Genomic DNA, 22062 nt, shown 5'->3' with positions numbered 1-22062 from the left:
TTCAATTTCCGTAGAAATGCTTCAAAATACCCTACGAACCTCCAAATCTAAATCCGGACGCACGCCTAAGTCCAAAATTACCATACGAAACTATTGGAATCATCAAAACGCTATTTCGGAGTCGTCTACACAAAAATCAAAACTTCGGTCAACTTTTACCGCTTAAACTTCAAAAACAGGAATCCTTCTTCCAAATTGACCTTGAATCGCCCAAAAATCGAACTCGATCACATACACAAGTCATAACACATAATGCGAAGCTGCTCGAGGCCTTAAGCCGCCGAACGGGACGCTAATTCTCAAAACAGCCGGTCAAGTCGTTACAATTGGTTCTTCTATTTGACTTGGCGTGCCATGTCATTTGACAAGTGGCACCAAACTGGGCCTTTAGGAAGATGACATCTTGGGCCTAATGAAGTGGGTCCATCACTTGTAGCCCAATTAAATGGGCTAGCCCAATGAATTCAGACTTATTTATTTAATTTTTATATATTGGACTTATATAGCTAATCCAACTATATTAGCCCATAATATTTATTTTGACTAATATATTTAAACTATAGTTCAAATTTTTTTATTAAATTTAAATCCAATAAATTTTGCTTGTCTACAATATGAATTCTCAATATCCATATCATTTCACTAGCAGGGACTGCCTAAGGGTAAGAAAAATGAAGCTATTGCCTTAGGCCCCCCAAAATGAGAAGGGCCAAATTTTAAGTACAATGTGTTATTATTAATAAAATATTTAAAAGTTTTAATTAAATTTATATAGTTGAGTGATTAATAATAGATAAATTTCTCTCTCATTTGGTTAAATGATATATTTGCCTTCGTTATCAAATCTAATTTTTTTCTCCTAAAAGTTTTGTATTGGCTATTTCTTTTCACCTTATTTTATTGATCCATCCATTAGAAAAGATTTGTGTTTCCATCCTTTTAAGAGAAATCCCCAAATGCAATGGGATGCAAGGTTCGAAAGTTGACAGATTATTGACGTGCCCTTAATTAATGACATATTTTCGTTTACAGCAGAGTTTCAAATCGTGATGTGCGCCTAATTCATACATCATGCGTTGTACACTTACTACTATGTCAAAATCTTAGGAGTTTGCTTTGTATCTCATTATTATATGGATTTTACAAAAGAAATTTAAGAGCTTTTTAATATGTATTGGCTTTAGGCCACAAAAATCATTGAGCCGCCCAGTTCACTAGACTCATTTCAATATTCTATTTGCTACAACACATGGAAGCGATTTAGAATTTGAATTTGATGAATTTAGCCTTTGGATCTTAGAATTGATACTCCTGCTGAGTCACATGCCGATGGATTCTTTCCAGCATCAGATTCTCTTTGAGCGGCTTATTATTTCCTAAATCTAAGTTCTACTGTGTAGAATATTCTCAACAAGAAGGAAAACTGCAGATAACAACAATCGCTTAGATTGACAAGAAATATGAGTAAGAGTATAGAAGAAGAGTACAATATTTAATTATTAATCTATTAATATATCAAGAATCATCTCTTTGATAAGTAACTAGGAAACCATACTCACCTTAATGATAGTTTCTTTTTCTTTTCAACTTTCAGTATGAAACTTTAATTTGTTCATACATCCAATTATTTAATTTCCTCCTAGAATAAGTACTACATTATCCATCACTAAGATTTATGGATTTATAAGATTTATTGTCTGTCACCCAAATTATCTTAGTATTTATGGACACTAAAACCCGTGAGCTTGTTCTAGTGTGCATCTCAAAACAACTAAAAAAGGGGGAATAAACGAGCATATTCCACAACATCACTCAGTTGGTAGTTCTTAATTAACTCTTCATGGAGCGCAACATGAGAACTACAAACCCGTCTTGGTGTCTTGCACAACCATCAATTGTAATACTATTTTGTTGGGATGAGCTAGAGCAAAGGAATTCTTAACATAATGTGATATTATTCGCTTAAAATCAAATCCTGCAATTCTCACAAAATGTCTCACACCTTAAAAAATATCCCCGCATCGTATATATAGCTTCTTTTGCTTATCAACTCTTTATAAAGTGTAACTTTGTTCATGTTGAGGTTTTTTTTTTGTTTTTAAGATGAAATAGTCTTAAAATGAGGGTGAATGGGAAATGGAGGAAAATGAAATTTTTGAGTAAAATTTTAAGTTTTCCCCTCTTGACAATGAGACATTGTCCCATATTGGAAGAGAAAAAGATTTTTGGTGGGTATATATATAATTGCTCTTCTTGTAGCTCTTAAAGAGTTAAGAAGAAAGCAAGCCTCGCGCCGTCGTCGTCGTCGCTCGGCTCGGCTTCGGCTACGGCTACGGCTTCGGCTTCGGCTTCGATTGATTAATTGATTAATTTTTTTTGTAACGGATATTTTTCAATCCGTGAATTGACCACCAGGCAGCCGCCTAATGCTCTTCCCACCATGAATGTGCTTGCTCCACAAACAAACTAGTGCATGCTCCACATGGAGTATGGAGGGTCGTTCATCTTCAAAGCTGGCTGCTATATATATGTGCAGCAGCTGTTGAAGAAAGACACACACAAGACACAAAACTGAAAACGCTCAACAGATTTGGCTATACATTGCACTCCTTCCTCTCAGCATTTCCATACGATTTTCTGAGTTTCTACTCCTTCGTTCTGCATTGTTTTAACTTCAAACAAAGCAACTGTAAGTGTGATTTGCTATCGAACTTTGTGTTCGCTGAAATACTGGGGTTTGAAGTACCGCTACACCAGTGTGTGATTCATTCTATCCTGGGAGGAAATAATCCATTACCTTGGGTACTAGGAGGGGATTAAATTCATTAAGGAAATACTGTGAATTCAGTGAGCTCGAATTAATTACTGTTTCATTACGATAACTTATATTTTTCAGAATTATTATTTACAAATACAGCAATATTGGCGGGACTAACAATCTTAAGGAATTTAATATTTATTTCTGTATTTGTGTTATTCTTATTATTCTGCAAACTAAAACCTTTGTGGTTTTTTGTACTCCCGTTTTGGAGAGTAAAGCCTTCGTGGCATTTTGTTGGAGATTAAAATCTACGTGATTTTTACTCCAGTTTGAAAACGTGTATTAAACGTTTGTTTGTGTCATTTTTTTTTCCAAAAAAAAAAATGACGACTGAAAGCGAAAACCATGTTGTTCCGATGGTGACTGTCAACGCATCGACAAGCCGAACACCGGCGTTGGCACCGGCAGAAAAATCAAAAAAAAATCGAGATTGATTTCAAGCGCTGGCAGCAGAAGATGTTCTTCTACTTAACTACGTTATGTCTACAGAAGTTCATCAAGGAAGATGTTCCTGATCTTCCAGATAAAACTCCAGAGAATGAACGCTTTATCGTGATTGAAGCGTGGAAGCATTCTGATTTTTTATGCAAGAATTATATTCTTAGCGGACTGGATGATAATCTGTATAATGTATACAGTGGCGTGGAGACGTCAAAAGAATTGTGGAATGCGCTTGAAAAGAAATATAAAACTGAAGATGTCGGGATGAAGAAATTCGTTGCCGCAAAATTTTTGGACTACAAAATAGTAGATAGCAAGTCTGTTATTACCCAAGTCCAGGAATTGCAAGTGATTATTCATGATCTACTTGCTGAAGGTCTTGTCATCAATGAAGCATTCCAAGTAGCAGCAATGATTGAGAAGTTGCCTCCGTTGTGGAAGGACTTCAAAAATTATTTGAAACACAAACGAAAGGAAATGTCCCTTGAAGATCTCATTGTTCGGTTGAGAATCGAAGAGGACAATAAAGCTGCTGAAAGGAGAGGCCGTGGAAATTCAACAATAATGGGAGCAAATATTGTTGAAGATAACAAAAAGAGGAAGAAGGCTTCTGGTCCGAAATACAACCCAAGCAAGAAGTGGTTCAGTGGAAACTGCTACAACTGTGGGAAAAAAACGGACATAAATCTACGGAGTGTCGTGCTCCGAAGAAAGACAAGAAAAGGGGTCAAGCAAACATAGTAGTAAACCATGATGTTGATAACTTGTGTGACATGCTTTCTGAATGTAACTTGGTGGGAAATCCTAAACTGTGGTAGTTTGATTCAGGAGCCACTCACCATGTTTGTGCAGTTAGAGAAGCTTTTGCTACTTATGCTCCTGCTGGACCCGGAGAGACAGTTTATATGGGAAATGCTTTAACAGCAAAAGTTGAAGGATATGGGAAGATATTTCTGAAAATGACTTCTGGCAAGGTCATGACTTTGAACAATGTCCTTCATGTTCCCGAAATGAGAAAGAATTTAGTCTCTACTGGACTTCTTGTTAAGCACGGTTTTAAGTGCGTTTTTGTGTCCGACAAGGTTGTCATAAGTAAGAATGAAATATTTGTAGGAAAAGGTTACCTCACCGAGGGCCTTTTCAATATGAATGTAATGGTTGTGGAAAATAATAACAATATTTCAGCTTCTTCTTACTTACTTGAGTCAAATGATTTATGGCATGTATGTTTGGGTCATGTCAATTATAAAACCTTGCGGAAAATGATTAACTTGGAAGTACTGCCTAAGTTTGAATGCGAAAAATCAAAATGTCAAACATGTATAGAATCTAAGTATGTTAAACATCCTTATAAGTCAGTTGAAAGGAATTCAAATCCTTTAGACTTAATTCACACAGATATTTGTGACATGAAGTCAATACCATCTCGCGGTGAAAAGAAGTATTTCATAACTTTTATTGACGATGGTACTCGATATTGCTATATTTACTTACTGAATAGTAAAGATGAAGCAATAGACGCATTCAGGCAATACAAAAATGAAGTTGAAACGCAACTTAACAAGAAAGTAAAAATGATAAGAAGTGATAGGGGTGGTGAATATGAATCTCCTTTTGAAGAAATATATTTAGAATATGGAATTATTCATCAAACAACAGCCCCTTACACACCCCAATCTAATGGGATTGCAGAAAGAAAGAATCGCACATTAAAGGAGATGATGAATGCGTTGTTGATAAGTTCTGGTTTGCCACAGAACTTGTGGGGAGAAGCCATTCTTACGGCTAATCGAATATTAAATCGAGTGCCTCATAGCAAAACACAATCCATTCCATATGAAAAATGGAAAGGAAGGAAGCCCAACTTGAATTATTTTAAAGTGTGAGGGTGTTTGGCAAAAGTGCAAGTTCCTAAACCCAAAAGGGTAAAGATAGGACCGAAAATTGTTGATTGTGTCATATACGACAAATAGTAAAGCATATCGATTTCTGGTTCATAAATCAGAAAATCCTGACATTCATAATAATACGGTTATAGAATCAGATAATGCTGAGTTCTTTGAAAATATATATATCCGTATAAAAAGGAATGTGAGTCGTTTGGTGAAGGATCTAAACGACCTCGGGAAGAAACAAAAGAAAGTACATGTAATCAGGAGGATCCAAGACGTAGTAAACGTCAAAGAACGTCTACTTCATTTGGACCAGATTTTGTGACTTTCTTATTGGAGAATGAGCCTCAAACATTTAAAGAAGCTATGACTTCTTCGGAATCATTGTTTTGGAAAGAGGCAGTCAATAGTGAAATAGAATCCATATTGAACAACCATACATGGAAATTGGTTGATCTTCCTCCTGGAAATAAACCTTTGGGTTCTAAATGGATTTTTAAGAGAAAAATCAAAAATGATGGCACTATTGATAAATTCAAGGCAAGACTCGTAGTCAAAGGGTATAGACAATGAGAAGGTCTAGACTACTTTGATACATACTCTCCAGTTACAAGAATTACGTCCATACGGATGTTAGTAGCATTAGCTGCAGTGTATGGTCTTGAAATTCATCAAATGGATGTTAAGACGGCCTTCTTAAATGGAGAGTTGGAGGAAGAAATTTACATGGAACAACCTGAAGGGTTTGTGGTTCCAGGTAAAGAAAAGAAGGTATGTAGACTTGTTAAGTCTCTTTACGGACTAAAACAAGCACCCAAACAATGGCATGCGAAATTTGACCAAACAATGTTGTCAAATGGTTTTAAGATAAATGAATGTGATAAATGTGTGTACATTAAAAATGTTCCAAATCACATAGTCATTGTTTGCCTATATGTGGATGATATGCTGATAATGAGTAATGACATTACCAACATAAATGCTACTAAGCGTATGCTCAATAGCAAGTTTGATATGAAAGACTTGGGAGTTGCTGATTTAATTCTGGGAATTAAGATCCATAAGACTCCTCAAGGTCTGGCATTGTCACAATCTCATTATATTAAGACAGTACTTGAAAAATTCAAGCACTTGGGCTTTAAAATTGCAAAGACTCCAATTGACGTGAATCTTGCATTAGCAAAGAATAAAGGCCAAAGCATATCACAATTGGATTATACTCGTGTGTTGGGATGCTTAATGTATATCATGAATTGTACACGACCAGATATAACTTGTGCTATAAGTAAACTGAATCGATATACGAGCAATCCAGGCCAATCTCATTGGATGGCAATGAAACGAGTTTTGGGATATTTAGAACATACCCAGAACTTTGACTTGCACTACAGTAAATTTCCTGCGGTGATTGAGGGATACTGTAATGCAAATTGGATCACCGGTTTAACTGATTCTAAGTCCACGAGTAGATATGTATTCACTATTGGTGGAGGAGCGGTATCTTGGAAGTCGTCCAAACAAACATGTATTGCCCGTTCTACAATGGAGGCTGAATTCATAGCCTTAGATAAAGCCGGTGAAGAAGCTAAATGGCTCCAGAATTTCTTGGAAGACATTCCATTTTGGCCCAAACCGTTGGCACCAATATGCATACATTGTGATAGTCAAGCGGCAATTGGAAGGGCTGGGAATGTTATGTATAACGGTAAATCTCGTCATATACGACGAAGACATAAAACCGTTAGGCAATTACTCTCTAGAGGAATTATCACGATTGACTATGTAAAGTCAAGTGATAATGTGTCGGATCCACTTACAAAAGGCTTAACTAGAGAGGTAGTTGAGAAATCATCAAGGGGAATGGGGCTATGGCCGAGAACAAGTCATTGTGGCGGTAACTCTACCTAGAAGACTAGAGATCCCAAGATCTAGGTTCAAGGAGATCAAACAAAGTCATTAATGACGGTTCAACATTGTCAAATAAAATTTTAGTCCGTTCTCGTGATGAGACAATGTTCAGTACCAAGGATAAAGCATTAAGGCTTTTTAATGATTTCTAAATTTGATACAGGGTATATCAAATAGTGTATCTACAGGATGACACGTTTAGGAATCACCTATATAAGTGTGAAGTGTTAGCCGCTTCAAGGAGAACTTTGTAAGGCCAGTTCTCTACGCACTTATGAAACCAGGCGGTGTTCATGGTTGAAACGAACACAACAATGAGAACCAAAGACAGTTAAGGGTTGATTGTGTGACTTATGGTTGTCTAGATATACACCAAAGATCGACGGTTCAAAGATATCAAATCTACCGATTGACCGAGTATATCCGACATAAGTTTACTACGGAAAGTTCAAAGGGAAACCTACTTATCCAGATGCGATTAATCCTTACTTGTAAATCACACAGTTTTTCCATGCATACTTCCGTGATATAGCCATTCCCCATTCATGTGGGGGATTGTTGAGGTTTTTGTTTTTAAGATGAAATATTCTTAAAATGAGGGTGAATGGGAAATGGAGGGAAAATGAAATTTTGAGTAAAATTTTAAGTTTTCCCCTCTTGACAATGAGACATTGTCCCATATTGGAAGAGGAAGACATTTTTGGTGGGTATATATATAATTGCTCTTCTTGTAGCTCTTAAAGAGTTAAGAAGAAAGCAAGCCTCGCGCCGTCGCCGTCGTCGCTCGCTCGGCTCGGCTTCGGCTACGGCTACGGCTACGGCTTCGGCTTCGGATTCGGATTCGGATTTGGATTTGGTCAAATGATCGATTGATTGATTAATTGATTAATTTTTTGGACCAAATTTATTTGTTAATAATAAATATTAACGTAAGATTATCCGCATTTGTAACGGATATTTTTCAATCCGTGTATTGACCACCAGGCAGCCGCCTAATGCTCTTCCCACCATGAATGTGTTTGCTCCACAAACAAGCTAGTGCATGCTCCACCATGGAGGATGGAGGGTCGTTCATCTTCAAAGCTGGCTGCTATATATATGTACAACAGCTGTTGAAGAAAGACACACACAACACATAAGACACAAAACTGAAAACGCTCAACAGATTTGGCTATACATTGCACTCCTTCCTCTCAGTATTTCCATACGATTTTCTGAGTTTTTACTCCTTCGTTCTGCATTGTTTTAACTTCAAACAAAGCAACTGTAAGTGTGATTTGCTACCGAACTTTGTGTTCGCTGAAACACTGGGGTTTAAAGTACCGCTACACCAGTGTGTGATTCGTTCTATCCTGGGAAAAAATAATCCATTACCTTGGGTACTAGGAGGGGATTAAATTCCTTAAGGAAACACTGTGAATTCAGTGAGCTCGAATTAATTACTGTTTCATTACGATAACTTATATTTTCCAGAATTATTATTTACAAATACAGCAATATTGGCGGGACTAACAATCTTAAGGAATTTAATTTATTTATTTCTGTATTTGCAAGTGAGAATAAACTTTTCTCAAGTCGGAAATTGTCAAAAGTTAAGCAAAGCAGAATGGAATCTTTACATAAATTCTTCCACCTTATTTCCATCGATAGAAGACAAAGAAAAGCTAGTCTAGTACAAATACCTTAGAGAAGTACTGCATTTTATATGTACCAGCTCATCAGTCTTTTTTGTAATTAAATATTGTCATCATCTTACTGCAAGTATACAAATTCAGCCGATTGATCCATTATTCTGTTGTATAAATAGCACTAAACAGCATCACCATTAGCATTATAATCTACTAACTAAACCTTTCAATCATGGTTGATATCCATGCCTATATCCTTCTTTTCTTCATTTGGCTTATTTCTACCATTATAGTTAAAGCATTAGCAAGAAATAGAACCACAATTTGCCTTCCTCCAAGCCCTTTAAAGCTTCCCCTCATTGGCCACCTTCACCTTTTAAGTAACAAACCACATGAATCTCTACACAAATTATCCAACAAATATGGACCATTATTTCACTTATTCCTTGGTTCTATTCCATGTGTGGTTGCTTCTTCACCTGAAATAGTCAAACAATTCCTCAAAAATAATGAGATTACCTTTTCAAACCGTCCCCAAATAACCAATATTGATTACTTAACTTATCATCAAGACTTCTCATTTGCACCTTATGGACCTTATTGGAAGTTCATGAAAAAGCTATGCATTTCTAAACTTCTTGGTGGACAAACTCTCCATCTTCTGCTTCCAATTAGACGCGATGAAATTAAGCATTTGATTAAAGTAATATCAACATATGCTGCAGTTGGCAAGGAAGTTAATATTCGAGGTGAAATTACGACGATGACAAACAATGTCATAACAAGAATGCTTATGAGTAAAGGGTGTTCTGAAAATGAAGATAAAGCTGAAAAGGTTAGGAAAATGATTCATGAAATGACTAAGCTATCGGGGAAATTTAATTTGTCGGATACATTCTGGTTTTGTAAGAAGTGGGATTTGCAAGGTTTTGGAAAGAAGCTAAAGGGTGTTCGAGACAAGTTTGATGAGATTATGGAAAGCATAATTGAAGAGCATCAAGAAACAACAAGGAAAAGGCAGAAAATGAAAGATGGGAATCAGGAAGTTGCAAAGGATCTCCTTGAGATTTTACTTGATATTTCACAAGATAACACTTCAGAAGTGCGATTGACAAGAGAGAATATCAAAGCTTTTGTTCTGGTAATTAACATGCTATATATCTTATTTTCATTCTCACATAATGTTATGAACCTCTCAAACAACAACTAATATTGATTAATAGCAACACTCAGTACATGGAAATAGTAAACAACATGATAGACATTAACGATATTAGGATAGGAACAGAAAGAAAGTAGGGGGAGAGACGGTGGCGGAGCTACTCATTGGCAAGGGAGTCAATTGACACCCCTTCGTCCGGAAATCATACCGCGTAGATAGGTTAAATGTTTTATTTTTATGTATATATACTATGTGTTGACTCATCTTAATTTTTTTATATACTTATTTATATTTTGACACTCGTTAGGGAAAATTCTAACTACGCCACCGACAGAGTCATAGAGAAAAATAGACGTGGGAAAAAGAGACCAGAGAGAGAAAAAGTTTCTACAATATTCAGGCTCCTACGTAATGCCCGTACTCCTATTTAACTAATTCCCTCGACCAGGTCCCAAACGCAGACAAATAGTCTTTGTGGAGACCTTGTTGTTCTCTTACTTTTTCCGACTGGCCCAATACTTGTATTCTCAGCTGGCCCAACATCTATCTCAAACCCAGCTTCATTTTCTAACATAACACATAACATTAAACTGCCGAACTAGTTCATTATCACAACTCACAACACTAGCAATGACAGAGCATTTCACATATTTATTACTTCATGTTTCATTCTATGTGACCTTATTAACCGTGCGCAGAGTTTAAGAAAGAAATGAATATTTTTGAAATTTGTGGTCTTAAATCATAATATTTGTGTGACTATAAAAGTGTCATTAATGTCAAATTGAATAGTTCAAGTTAAACTATTTCTAAATTTAAAAAAAGAAATCATTCTTTTTGAAATAGACTATAAAAAAAATAAAATCACATATACGTACTTACTGCCAACAGGGGCGGAGCTAACAAATCTACCATTCTTCGCATAATTTTCATCACTGCTTCTTGCCATGGATAAAAGTAGGCATGAGTTCAGTGGAACACATAGTGTCTACGTTAGATACGACTCTGGCAGACGATGAGTATATCTGGGAATGTTACCAATAGAACTTTTTTGTCTAGAAAGTTCATCAGCTGATATGATGGTTTCTAAAATTTATTTTCATGACTTTCAGTTCTTGAAATTTTTTAAATGACAATATGCATTTAAAATTTTTACAGGACCTATTTTCTGGTGGAACTGATACCTCAGCCATTGCAATGGAGTGGGCACTTGCAGAATTAATTAATCATCCAAATATTATGGAGAAAGCAGCCCAAGAAATTGACAATGTCACTGGAAAAACTAGACTAGTGCAAGAATCAGATATTTCTCAACTTCCCTATCTTCAAGCCATTGTTAAAGAAATACTAAGGCTTCACTCTCCTGCTCCAATGATTCTTAGAGAGTCAAGTGAAGACTGCACAATTGAAGGCTATCATATACCAGCAAAAACTAGACTTTTTGTGAATGTTTGGGCTATGAATAGAGATCCAAAAAATTGGGAAAATCCACTTGAATTTAGGCCAGAAAGGTTTATGAATGAAACAAAAATATTGGATGTAAGGGGACAAAATAATTTCCATTATTTGCCATTTGGGAGTGGGAGAAGAGGGTGTCCTGGAATTTCATTAGCATTGCAAATATTGCACACAAGTCTTGCTGCTATAATTCAATGCTTTGAGTGGAAAGTTAGTGGTGAAGGTAATTGTGGTAAAGTGGACATGGAACAAGGTACTGGTGTCACAGTCCCCAGAGCCAATCCTTTGGTTTGCGTTCCAGTGGCTAGGCTCAATCCATTTCCAGATAAATATTTGCATAATTAGAGGACCTACTCATCATGAATTAAATTAATCGAATCAATCAGTTTTGAATATCAAAAGCTTGGATCATTTTTTTTTTTAAAATGCATATTTAATTGTATGTGGAAAGTGATCATCATGTATTCAATGTGAGCTTGCTCATATTACCTAGAGAAGAGCTAAGATAAGCTAATTGTTATTATTGTAATATTAGCCTATTTCATCATATTGTTGTTATAGAAAGGGATCATGCATGAATATCAAGTTATTTATTTGGCTCTTCATTATACATCTATCTATCTTTTATTTGAATTTAAATCATTATTATTCATTAAATATTGATATTCCTTTTGGGTACAGCTACATAAACTAGATTATAATTTATTATGATTAATATTTTTAAATATTGTTCAGGTACTGTGCGGGTTCTAATTCTAATTTAGATAAAAGTTTTAAAAATTATGCTTCTAAAAATAAATTTTTAGTAGTTACAATTATTTTAAAATGTCTGATCAAAGAGAGTAGCTATGCTTCCTTTATCTTTTAAAATACTTCTTTTTTAACTTTACGTTATGAGAAGTAGGGGTGTCAATGGTTCGGTTCGCCCGATTATTTTATAAAATTTATACCATATTAATTTTTTGGTTATTCTATTATATATAATCAAAATTAGACTTTTCGAAACCGTCTCAATCATGTCGGTTTCTCTTCGGTATCGGTATCGGTACAGTTCGGTTAATTTTCGGTAATTTCTTTTAATATCATGTAAAAGTCACTAGTAGAAGTAAAATGCAATAACATACCTACTTTTATAAGACTTGGCAAAACTCTCTAGATATTTTTACAGTTTAAAAGGTGATGAATTAAGAAAACATGAAAGATGGCTAAAGTATAGATTCATCAACTATTCTACGACAACGTAAAAGAAACTAAGCAAATACGAAAGATATTAATTAAATTGAGACTCAAGAATAAAGTCTATAGAAGATTAAATATTCAAAAAGATAAATTTAAATCATACGAAAGGAAACATATTCAATACATTGTAATTTACTACTCATAATCACTACAATACATTGTGTCTTGCTAGTGAATATTCCAAAAATAATTTAATTTCAATAGGAGTAGCATAATAGGTTTGAGAATTAGGATTTTGAGTTTAATTACTTGTTGGCTCATAACGGTTTCATAATATCAAGGCCCAAGAAAAAAATTTAATGCTTTATTATTTTTAAACTTAATATATAAATATATTTTTTATATTATAAATTTAGTCGGTACGATTCGATATTTTTTCGGTTTATTTTCATAAAATAAAAAATATACCATAATTATCGGTCTTGTTATAGATTTATATAAAAATATATGATTTTATTAAATGAAACTTAAAAATCAGTTCGATACGGTACGATTCAGTCGTTTTTAAATATCCATTGATACCCGGCTGAAGTATCCGTAAAAACTGCATTCAGTTTCCCAAGGGATAACAACGAGAAGATAAATAAAATACTACGCACAGATTAAACTTTAATCAAAGGGTACCCCGAACTAAATGCATATGTGTTTGCAAGCAAATGATGAGATACACTAATCAAGAATTATTCCATTAAATTCCCAATTCAAACTCCAAAATCCAACTCACCAACCCAATAAGCAATTAATCCTCGTTGTTTAAGGTTGACAATTATACCTAAACTTTATTTTAAATAAAAAAGTGGTAGTATCAATTTCAATTAAAAATTATAATTAGGGGGATGTTACAGCTCAGATCTTATCCTCCACTTTCCTTCTATGGCCCATAGTCAACATCATTGCACAAAACAAGAAAAAACGGATAATTGCGCTTTTGGTCCCTTAGTTTTTGTTAAATCCTGATTTTAGTTCTTGTAATAGTTGGCTTAGCACATACAACCTTTTCCTTTTTGCTATCAACACTATTATGAGAACTACAGAATATTTTTTACTGGCTAGCAATAAGCATAGGAAAGTATAGGAGAGTATGCATTACAAATATCAATATGAAATAACAAGCCCTCCAAATGGATCTTTAATCTTTGTTAGAAAACTCTAAGGTTTGAAGAATATATGGTGCTTTCACAAATAATAAACCTAGGATATATTAAAGGCATTCTTATAAGCGCTAGTACCATAACATAACTTTTGACACTATTGTGGCGATTGAAAATAATAGTGGAAAATAATATCTCCCCTAAAAATCTATGTGGATGCTAAAGAAATAACAAATTTTCTTGGCAACAATCAATTTTTAATGAATGAAGGTAGTTAATACAATAACCGGGGAGCCTAATGCTCAATCATAAGTCATAATTACAGCGAACAGAATAAGGTTGAAGACGTACTAGCTAAGAAAGGAGTTAAAAAGAATTTTGCGAGCAGAATAAGGTTGAAGACGTACTAGCTAAGAAAAGAGTTAAAAAGAATTTTTTGAGCATTTTATTTTCCTAGAAATTCCTTTCGTGTTTGCATATAAAGCTATTATGACAAACAAATAAGACATTTAGATAGTATTAGTTCAGTAAGTGAAGAGTTCATTCTAGATGAACAACTGGACCAAAGAGACCATGTATTTTGTTATGAAACATATTAACTATTAATATTATTATCTTAAAATTTAAAAAGTACATTCAACCTTCAATTAATTCAAAACATGTATTTTTGTTCCTTTAAAAGAAAATATGTGATGTTCAGGCCATTTAGAATTATATTATGATAAAATATGGAGCAACAATATGATTTAATAAACGCATCAGGAGGGTGGCAAACAGGCGGGTCGAGTCGGATATGGGACAGGTAAAAAACGGGTATTGAAAAAACGGATAAATTATCCGACTTGACCTATATTTAATGCGGATAAAAACGGGTTAACCGTCGGATAATATGATTACCCATATTATCCATGGCTTATCACTTTTTGGAGAATTCCTATTCTCCCAAATTTGAAGAACCCCCAATTTGAGATTTTACAAATGTAAAAGTTAAGCCCAATAGTTATCCATTTTCTAAATGGATAATACGATTTTATCCATATTTGACCCGTTTTTAAAAAAAATATTATCCAATCCAATTTTTAGTGGATAATATGGGTGGTTAACTATTTTCTTTTAACCATTTTGCCACCATTACACATTAGTAATAAATAATTTAGCACTTAGTAATTCGTTAAATAAGATTCACGAGTAGAGGATCAAAAGTGTACATATCGAATAATAATAACAAGTTAATCATGATTAATCAGATATTATAAGAACCAAAATAAGAATATGTCGAGATTTTAGGGAGTAAAAATACAAAATTCCAAGGTGGCAATATGGGGGCCTTCTTCAGTACATTAAAGTAATCCAAAATTTCTAAGTCACCCCGTTTTCTCCTCCGCCCATAGTTCTTTTTTCTTCTTCTTCTTCTTCCCGAGATCCCAATGCTCTTTCTCTGTTTTTCTCTTATCATCGTTCTTGAATTTTACCTGACATAGCCCTTTTCTTCCCTCTTTCTTTTGCTATTATCTATATCGCAATGCTAATTGGTTCAATGGCTCATTCTTTTAGCTTTTCACCTATGAATTTTTCTTTTACACGCATCTCTCCTAGGTGAAATTACATTTTTCCTGGAGTTTGGATCTAATTGGGATAAAGGGCTTACTGGGGTTTTAATTCTTATGCAAAGAACACATAATTCGATATATAGAATTGTATAAAATTAATACCTTTTAGCTTAAATCTGTGTTTTCTGATCTGGGTTTGGCTCAGATTGATTAGAAAAATTTGTGTATTTTTTAGAAGAAAAAAAAGATGGTGACAGTGAATCTTGGAATGCTCCATTATGTATTGGACCATGTTTATGGTGCGTTATTGCATAGAACAAAAATAAGCCCACCATTCTTTTCTAGAGGATGGGGAGGTACGAAGCTTGTGCTGTTAGAGAGAATGATTAAGCAGTTATTCCCTGAAGTTGAAGGACAGAATTGGCCTCCTACATTGGTGCAACCTGTTTGGAAAACTGTTTGGGAATCTCAATCAGCTACTTTGAGAGAAGGGGTTTTTAAAACTCCTTGTGATGGGCAGCTGCTTAGTGCATTGCCTCCTGAGAGTCATATGGCAAGAGTTGCTTTCCTTTCCCCCAAATACACGCCGCCTCATAAGATGGCTTGTGTTGTTCATCTTGCTGGTAATATGCATATGCTATTCCTTTTCTGGCTTTTTAAAAAAATTATGTGTTATATTCTTGCTGTTGTGGAGGCCAACTAATTTGGGGTTTGAGGCGTATTTGATTGATTAATTGATATATTCCTTGCTGTTAGACTAGTCTAGCTTCAGGTCTTGAGATTAATGCTGATCTTTAGAGTTGGGTTCTGTAGTAGATTGATACTCAAATAGTAGGGAAGAGCAGTTTTATTTCGGTTTTCTATCTATTTGTGCAATTTATATGAGGGAAGCTAGGAAGGGGAGCCTTGACGTAATTGGTAAAGTTGTTGCCCCGTGACCAGGAGGTCACAGGTTCGAGCCGTGGAAACAGTCTCTAGCAGAAATGCAGGGTAAGGCTGCGTACAATAGACCCTTGTGGTCCGGCCCTTCCCTGGACCCGCGCTTAGCCGGAGCTTAGTGCACCGGGCTGCCCCTATGTGAGGGAAGCTATGTGTTTCAGTGTCGTTTAATATATATTCAAGTTAAAGCGTGTAACATTTGAGGGGATGACACGTGATGTTCATAAACATCAACCTGGTTGAAGACACAAAACTTTAAGGTGGATTAACTTGATAAATTCTTGCCTTTTCTTTTCTCTTTTTTTCTTCTTTTGGCGGTTGTGTATTTCAATCCTGGTCTTTAGACGACAAACCTTTGAGAGAACATTGCTTGTATTAAGCTCATCTGCCCATGGATGACAAGAAAACTGCCGATGTAATTGTTAGCCACCATCCTTTCCGAGGGTCTACTTGTGATTGAAAGTTGCAACTATTGTGGGCCGGCATAAGAAAGATCAAGAGCTGGTGAACCATGGTCATTGAGGATCATGATACCTGTTTAGATTTCAGTAGGCTTCGCCTAGCTTATACCCATAACACGTGTCATATCCAACTCTTCTGCCACTAGTTTGCACGCTAATTAACTTACATTTTCTTAATGGTGCTTATGGGTGCTTAGTAACACAACTTTTTCTTGTATGTATCAGTATCATGTTTTGGTCCATCCGTGAAGTTTTTATTTGTTTTCACCAAATTTACCAACTATCTCGGCACCTTCGGATTGCAATCCTTTCAAAAAATGGGCTGTACTGTACTGGGGAATTGAGAGCTATTCTTTTGCCTAGAAGTTGTGCCAAAGGGGTTTAGAGCATGTCATGTATAAGCTAATATGAGATGAGGAAAAGGATGTGAAAAAGAAAAAAAGAAGTAACATGTAGTCTCTGTCCTAGATCTACTGAGAAAGGGAATAATCTTCACATGGTTTGATTTCGATCTCAATGATTGTATTTGAAGTCCATAGAGAAAAGATGTTGATCGGGATGTTTATGGTCTTATTGCATATATTTATCTCTCAAGAAGTTAACCGCAATCATGGAACAAATGGAAATTTTCCTCGCCATTTGGCATGTTTAAGCCTAGCCTTCATTCACCATAGAAACTATTGCGAATTTGTCAAAATAGATCTTCCATAGTGGGAATATTCAGAATTTCAATCATTGAGCCCTGAGTCATAACTTTGAGACCTGACTTATAACTTTGAAAAGAAATAAAGAAAGACGAATCTTGTGTCTTGTAGGGCGAAAGACGGGTCAACCTAAATGTACTGCATTATACAAAGTTCCCTTATATTGTATTATCCTTTAGCCAACACCAATTCATTTTCTAAATAATACTAGCTTACGCCTTTCTGCACAGATACAGAACTGCCATCTATTGAGATTTCAACAAACCCTTGTGTGGCGAGGCAAAACTTGACATAGCTTGGTCATAGCACAATTTTCAATTAATGAAATAACTTTGGTCCTTTTCTTTGTCATAATATAGTCCTACTAGAATGTAAAAATATTCCTTCCTTTATCATCGACTGGTTAGATGCATTTCAATGAGAAGCAATAGCTGCTGGCAAACAGATGAATCACAACTATGCAAAAATTAATTAATTTAAATAAGAAAAAGAGAAGAAATGAACAAAGTGTTTACCTTTGTCTTACATATTGAGAACTGTTGTAAATGCGCTTCTGATAATATCACTCTCCTACCCAAGTCCGCCTTCACATTTTACATTGTTGAGTTCTTATTTTCAAGTTTTCCTTCTCCAGGTACTGGAGATCATAGTTTTGAGCGAAGATTGCGTCTTGGCGGTCCACTGCTGAAGGAAAATATAGCAACTATGGTGCTTGAGAGGTAATAATTAATTTCATAGAGTAATGTCTTATCCCTCGTTTGGTACGAGGTATAAGGTATAATTAATCCCGAGATTAAATTTGGATGAGTTTATCCCATGTTTTGTTGGGATAAAATTGCGGTTATAACTAATCCCGGGATTAGTTATCCCGGGATTGTAGTGTTTATTTATCCTTATGGGAGGGTGGAATAACTAATCCCGGAATAATTAATCCCGGGATAACTTGTTTCCAACCAAACAACCCCTTAGTTTTCTTTATTTTTCGTTTTGGTTCTTTGAGTATAGAATTCCTCTTGCTCTGATGACCCTTCAATGTTCTGCAGCCCTTTCTATGGAAAAAGACGTCCCTTGCTGCAGCGTGGGTCAAAGCTCTTATGTGTTAGTGACCTGCTGCTATTAGGACGAGCCACTATTGAAGAAGCCCGAAGTCTTTTACATTGGCTGGACTGTGAAGCGGGTTTTGGAAAGATGGGTATATGTGGACTTAGCATGGGTAAGACATAATCCTCAATTGAAAATTGTAGCTTTTTATGCATTTAAAGATGAATTGATTATTTGGGCCGTTGAGATACTCAACCTAGTTAGACCCGTTGATCCAGTTTGAAAAATATTATCCTGGTTTAGTGTGCGTGATGGTGTGGAGATAAGAAAGAATCTCTAGTGGATTGAATTTTACGTGTGCATCTATTGCGAAAGAGTGATTAATGGTTAGTATATGCAATGATTTCGAACAGTTGAAACTGATCCTAGTCGACAAAGTCTAGAACTTTGTGTTTGCTGGGAAAAACTTTTAAGACACTTGGTAAATTAAAGCTGGCAGAGAGAGTTGCTGTTGAGGAGATGGATAGAGTGGGCGCGGGAGGAACAGTAAGAAAGAGCCTGTTTTTGGATAATTACATGTTATGCTGTATGACCATCTTTTAATGATAAAAACAAAGGTGTATAATCTTCTGCCTTTTTTCCGCATTGGTTTTTCAAATTTAGCGATTAGGGTCCCTCTACTTTTAGATCTACACTATTATGTGATATGAAAGAGATTACAGATGGATATCAACATGTGTATCCGACCATTGTGCACACGAGTATAAAGTACTTGCTAATACACATGTTCAGAGCATATGCATAAACTTCATGTCTTTATAAGGATTTTTTCTTTCGCCAAAATTTGTTTTCTTTGATGATATCTAGGAGGAGTACATGCTGCTATGGTTGGAGCATTGCACCCCACACCTATTGCTACACTTCCCTTTCTGTCTCCACATTCTGCTGTTGTGGCATTCTGTGAAGGGGTGTTAAAACATGCCACTGCATGGGAAGCACTGAGAGATGATCTTGCCGTGCAGGAGGCTGCTATGACACTTGAGGAAGTGAGAGAGCGGATGCGAAATGTGCTGTCTCTTACAGATGTTACACGGTTTCCAATCCCAAAAAATCCCAATGCTGTAATATTTGTTGCCGCCACAGTAAGTGCTAAATCTCTCCTTTTTTTTATATTGGTAGTGCTAGATCTCACTTTTTGCATGGTATATTTTACTTGAGAGGGTCTGGTAGTATTTTGGTTGCTCCTTATGACTCCAATTAATGTGTATTCTATATCAAGCATGTTTCAAATGTCTATTCTCACCATTCCTCCTCAAAGCATGCACACTTTGGTTGCTTTATCAAAATGTTGTGGATAGCTCTCTTTTAATTTCTTGCTTGTAGGGTTGTTAACCACATGGAATCTCATTAATCCTTGTTATTTTAGGATGATGGCTATATTCCAAAGCACTCAGTGCTACAGCTTGAAAAAGCTTGGCCTGGCTCAGAAGTTCGATGGGTTAGAGGAGGACACGTATCGTCTTTCCTTCTCCACAATGGTGCATTCCGCAGGGCAATAGTTGATGGACTTGACAGACTACAATGGAAAGAGTCACCTTTGTGACATTTCCATAGTTGTGAATAACAAACACATCATGTAATTATTAGGTGTTCCATCATCCTCTCATCCACTATTTTGAAAGCTTTTGGTTGAAAATGATAAAAGGGTACTGGAAAGAAAGCATGCATTCATCTTTTACTTCTCTTTCTCTTGTTGTATGTATTACTTTGAAGTACAGACAGTCTTTCTTTCTAGCTGTCGAAAAGTAATGGAATTATTGTTGAAATTCATCTTTTTTTTCCTGATATGTTAGTATAATGACAGATTACTTTGCCCAAATTAATTATAAGTAAAGGTTCGTGCACTCAATCTAGGCAAAAACTGTTAGCTTTATTAAAAAAATTACATCATCTGTTTTAAAGCATAAATTGTCCTGTGAATATTTTCTACATAATTACATATTAAAGTGAAAACTTGGCCTGTTTTATATTGAAAATATTTACAGTGTACTCAGTAAATATTTTCTACAGCTTACGTGAAGGGCAAGGCGTGTGTGGACAGCTCGTTGATTTTGGTTGCACTAAGTTTCTGCTTTCTCATCTATCATATCATTCTCTCCTCATCCCCTCTCTGTTTTCCCTTTCAGTTATCTTCCGCTGTTTCATTGCTATTTTGGCTATTGTAATTCCATTTGGTTGAATCTACACTATCAGTCAGTTTGGGTGTGTTAATTGAGTTGTTTCGTGGTGCCTTTCATCCAAAGATCTGTCACCGATTAGGGAGATGAAGGATTCTGCTGCCAAGGTGACGGATTCTGTTGCTAAGGACCTCGCGGAATTTCGAGAAATACTTGTGGATGTGGTATAAATAAAAAAGATGCTCACCTTTCAATATTTCTCTAGTAAGAAGTATTTATAGTCACACAAATGCTATGACATATTTCAGATAACAAATTTCAAAAGTTTTACAGTCACACAAATATTATGACTTATTTAAGGTGAAAATAGCACGGGCTAGCCAGTTTTCGGGCTGGTAATTGAAAAATAGTCAGCGTTTGCAAAGTCATTGAAAAATAGCCACTATTTTGCTGCAACACGGAAAGTTCCAGCATAATATACTAGAGATTGGTGCACCTGTGTATGAACTTCCAGCATATTATGTTGGAACTCCAACACACGAAAAGTTCCAGCATAATATACTGCAGATTGGAGCATCCGTGTAACAACTTCTAGTATATTATGTTGGACCAGTATATTATACTAGAGCTCCAATATATTATGTTGGAAGTCCAGTATATTATGCTGGAATATTTTCTAGATTTTGAGCAGTATTTTCGTTCAGATTTATCTTTACATGAAAAGTGGCTACATTTCGATTACTTTTGAAACTGTAGCTATTTTTCAAGTACCACTTGTAAATCTGGTTATTTTTGAATTTCACCCTTATTTAAGACTACATATCTCAAAAGTCTTTCATTCTTTATTAAAATTTGTGCCAAGTTAAACTCAGATAATTTTTTTTGGAAGAATTAACCCAAATAGCAGCCCTCATCCATCCACTTAAACTAAAAATAGCCGGTGGAGGTATAACATATGCATAATTTATGTATTATATATGTATAATCAATATATAACTATGTATATGACTAGAAAAAGAAAATAATGAATATAGCTGGATATTTATGTAAAGACCGAACTCAATAGGGCAAAAGCTGTTAGCTTTATTAAAAAGTTAAATCATCTGTTTTAAGTATAACTTCCTGCAAGTACGTGCAATATTTTCCTGTGAATATTTTCTACACAATTACATATTAAACTGAAAACTTGGCTAATTTTGTACTTTGAAAATATTTGCTGTGTACTCAATAAATATTTTCTGCAACTTACTTTGAGATTATACCATTAATAGAAGAGTTGAAACTATGAATTGTTTAGTAGTTATCAAGCGAACATGTAGGTCGAAATTTAACATGTCTTTTCTGAAAAATGGAATAACGAAAGGATTATTATCAAGAAGAATAAAAGAAGGCCTCCTTTAACTACTCCTATATAAAGCATTTTAGGAACCATTTAGGAGTGTGGTGGGATGAACAAGACCCCTTCACTCTTAATCACGAATCTCTAGTTCGAAGTTTGCAATTAAAAAAGTCTCATGAGGAGCACTTTCCCTTTTAACGAAATGTACGCG

The 22062-nt window shown here is 35.3% G+C and overlaps 2 protein-coding genes across 2 annotated transcripts; both read left to right on the top strand.

The window, feature by feature from the left end:
- Positions 1-8811: 8811 nt before the first annotated feature.
- LOC107824199 (cytochrome P450 93A3-like) lies at positions 8812-11881 on the top strand. The gene is made up of 2 exons (XM_016650942.2): positions 8812-9831; positions 11011-11881. The coding sequence occupies exons 1-2, from the start codon at positions 8923-8925 to the stop codon at positions 11653-11655; spliced, it is 1554 nt and encodes a 517-aa protein (XP_016506428.1). The 5' UTR covers positions 8812-8922; the 3' UTR covers positions 11656-11881.
- A 3092-nt stretch (positions 11882-14973) lies between these two features.
- Positions 14974-20163, top strand: LOC107824200 (uncharacterized). The gene is made up of 5 exons (XM_016650944.2): positions 14974-15813; positions 17929-18013; positions 18338-18507; positions 19203-19477; positions 19762-20163. Exons 1-5 carry the CDS (start codon positions 15438-15440, stop codon positions 19936-19938), a joined length of 1083 nt encoding a protein of 360 aa, XP_016506430.1. The 5' UTR covers positions 14974-15437; the 3' UTR covers positions 19939-20163.
- Positions 20164-22062: the final 1899 nt, after the last annotated feature.

Source organism: Nicotiana tabacum, chromosome 4, assembly GCF_000715075.1.
Source record: "Nicotiana tabacum cultivar K326 chromosome 4, ASM71507v2, whole genome shotgun sequence".
Taxonomy (NCBI): Eukaryota; Viridiplantae; Streptophyta; class Magnoliopsida; order Solanales; family Solanaceae; genus Nicotiana; species Nicotiana tabacum.
Note: the sequence above shows the minus strand (reverse complement) of the source record. Positions and strands in the feature narration are given on the sequence as shown.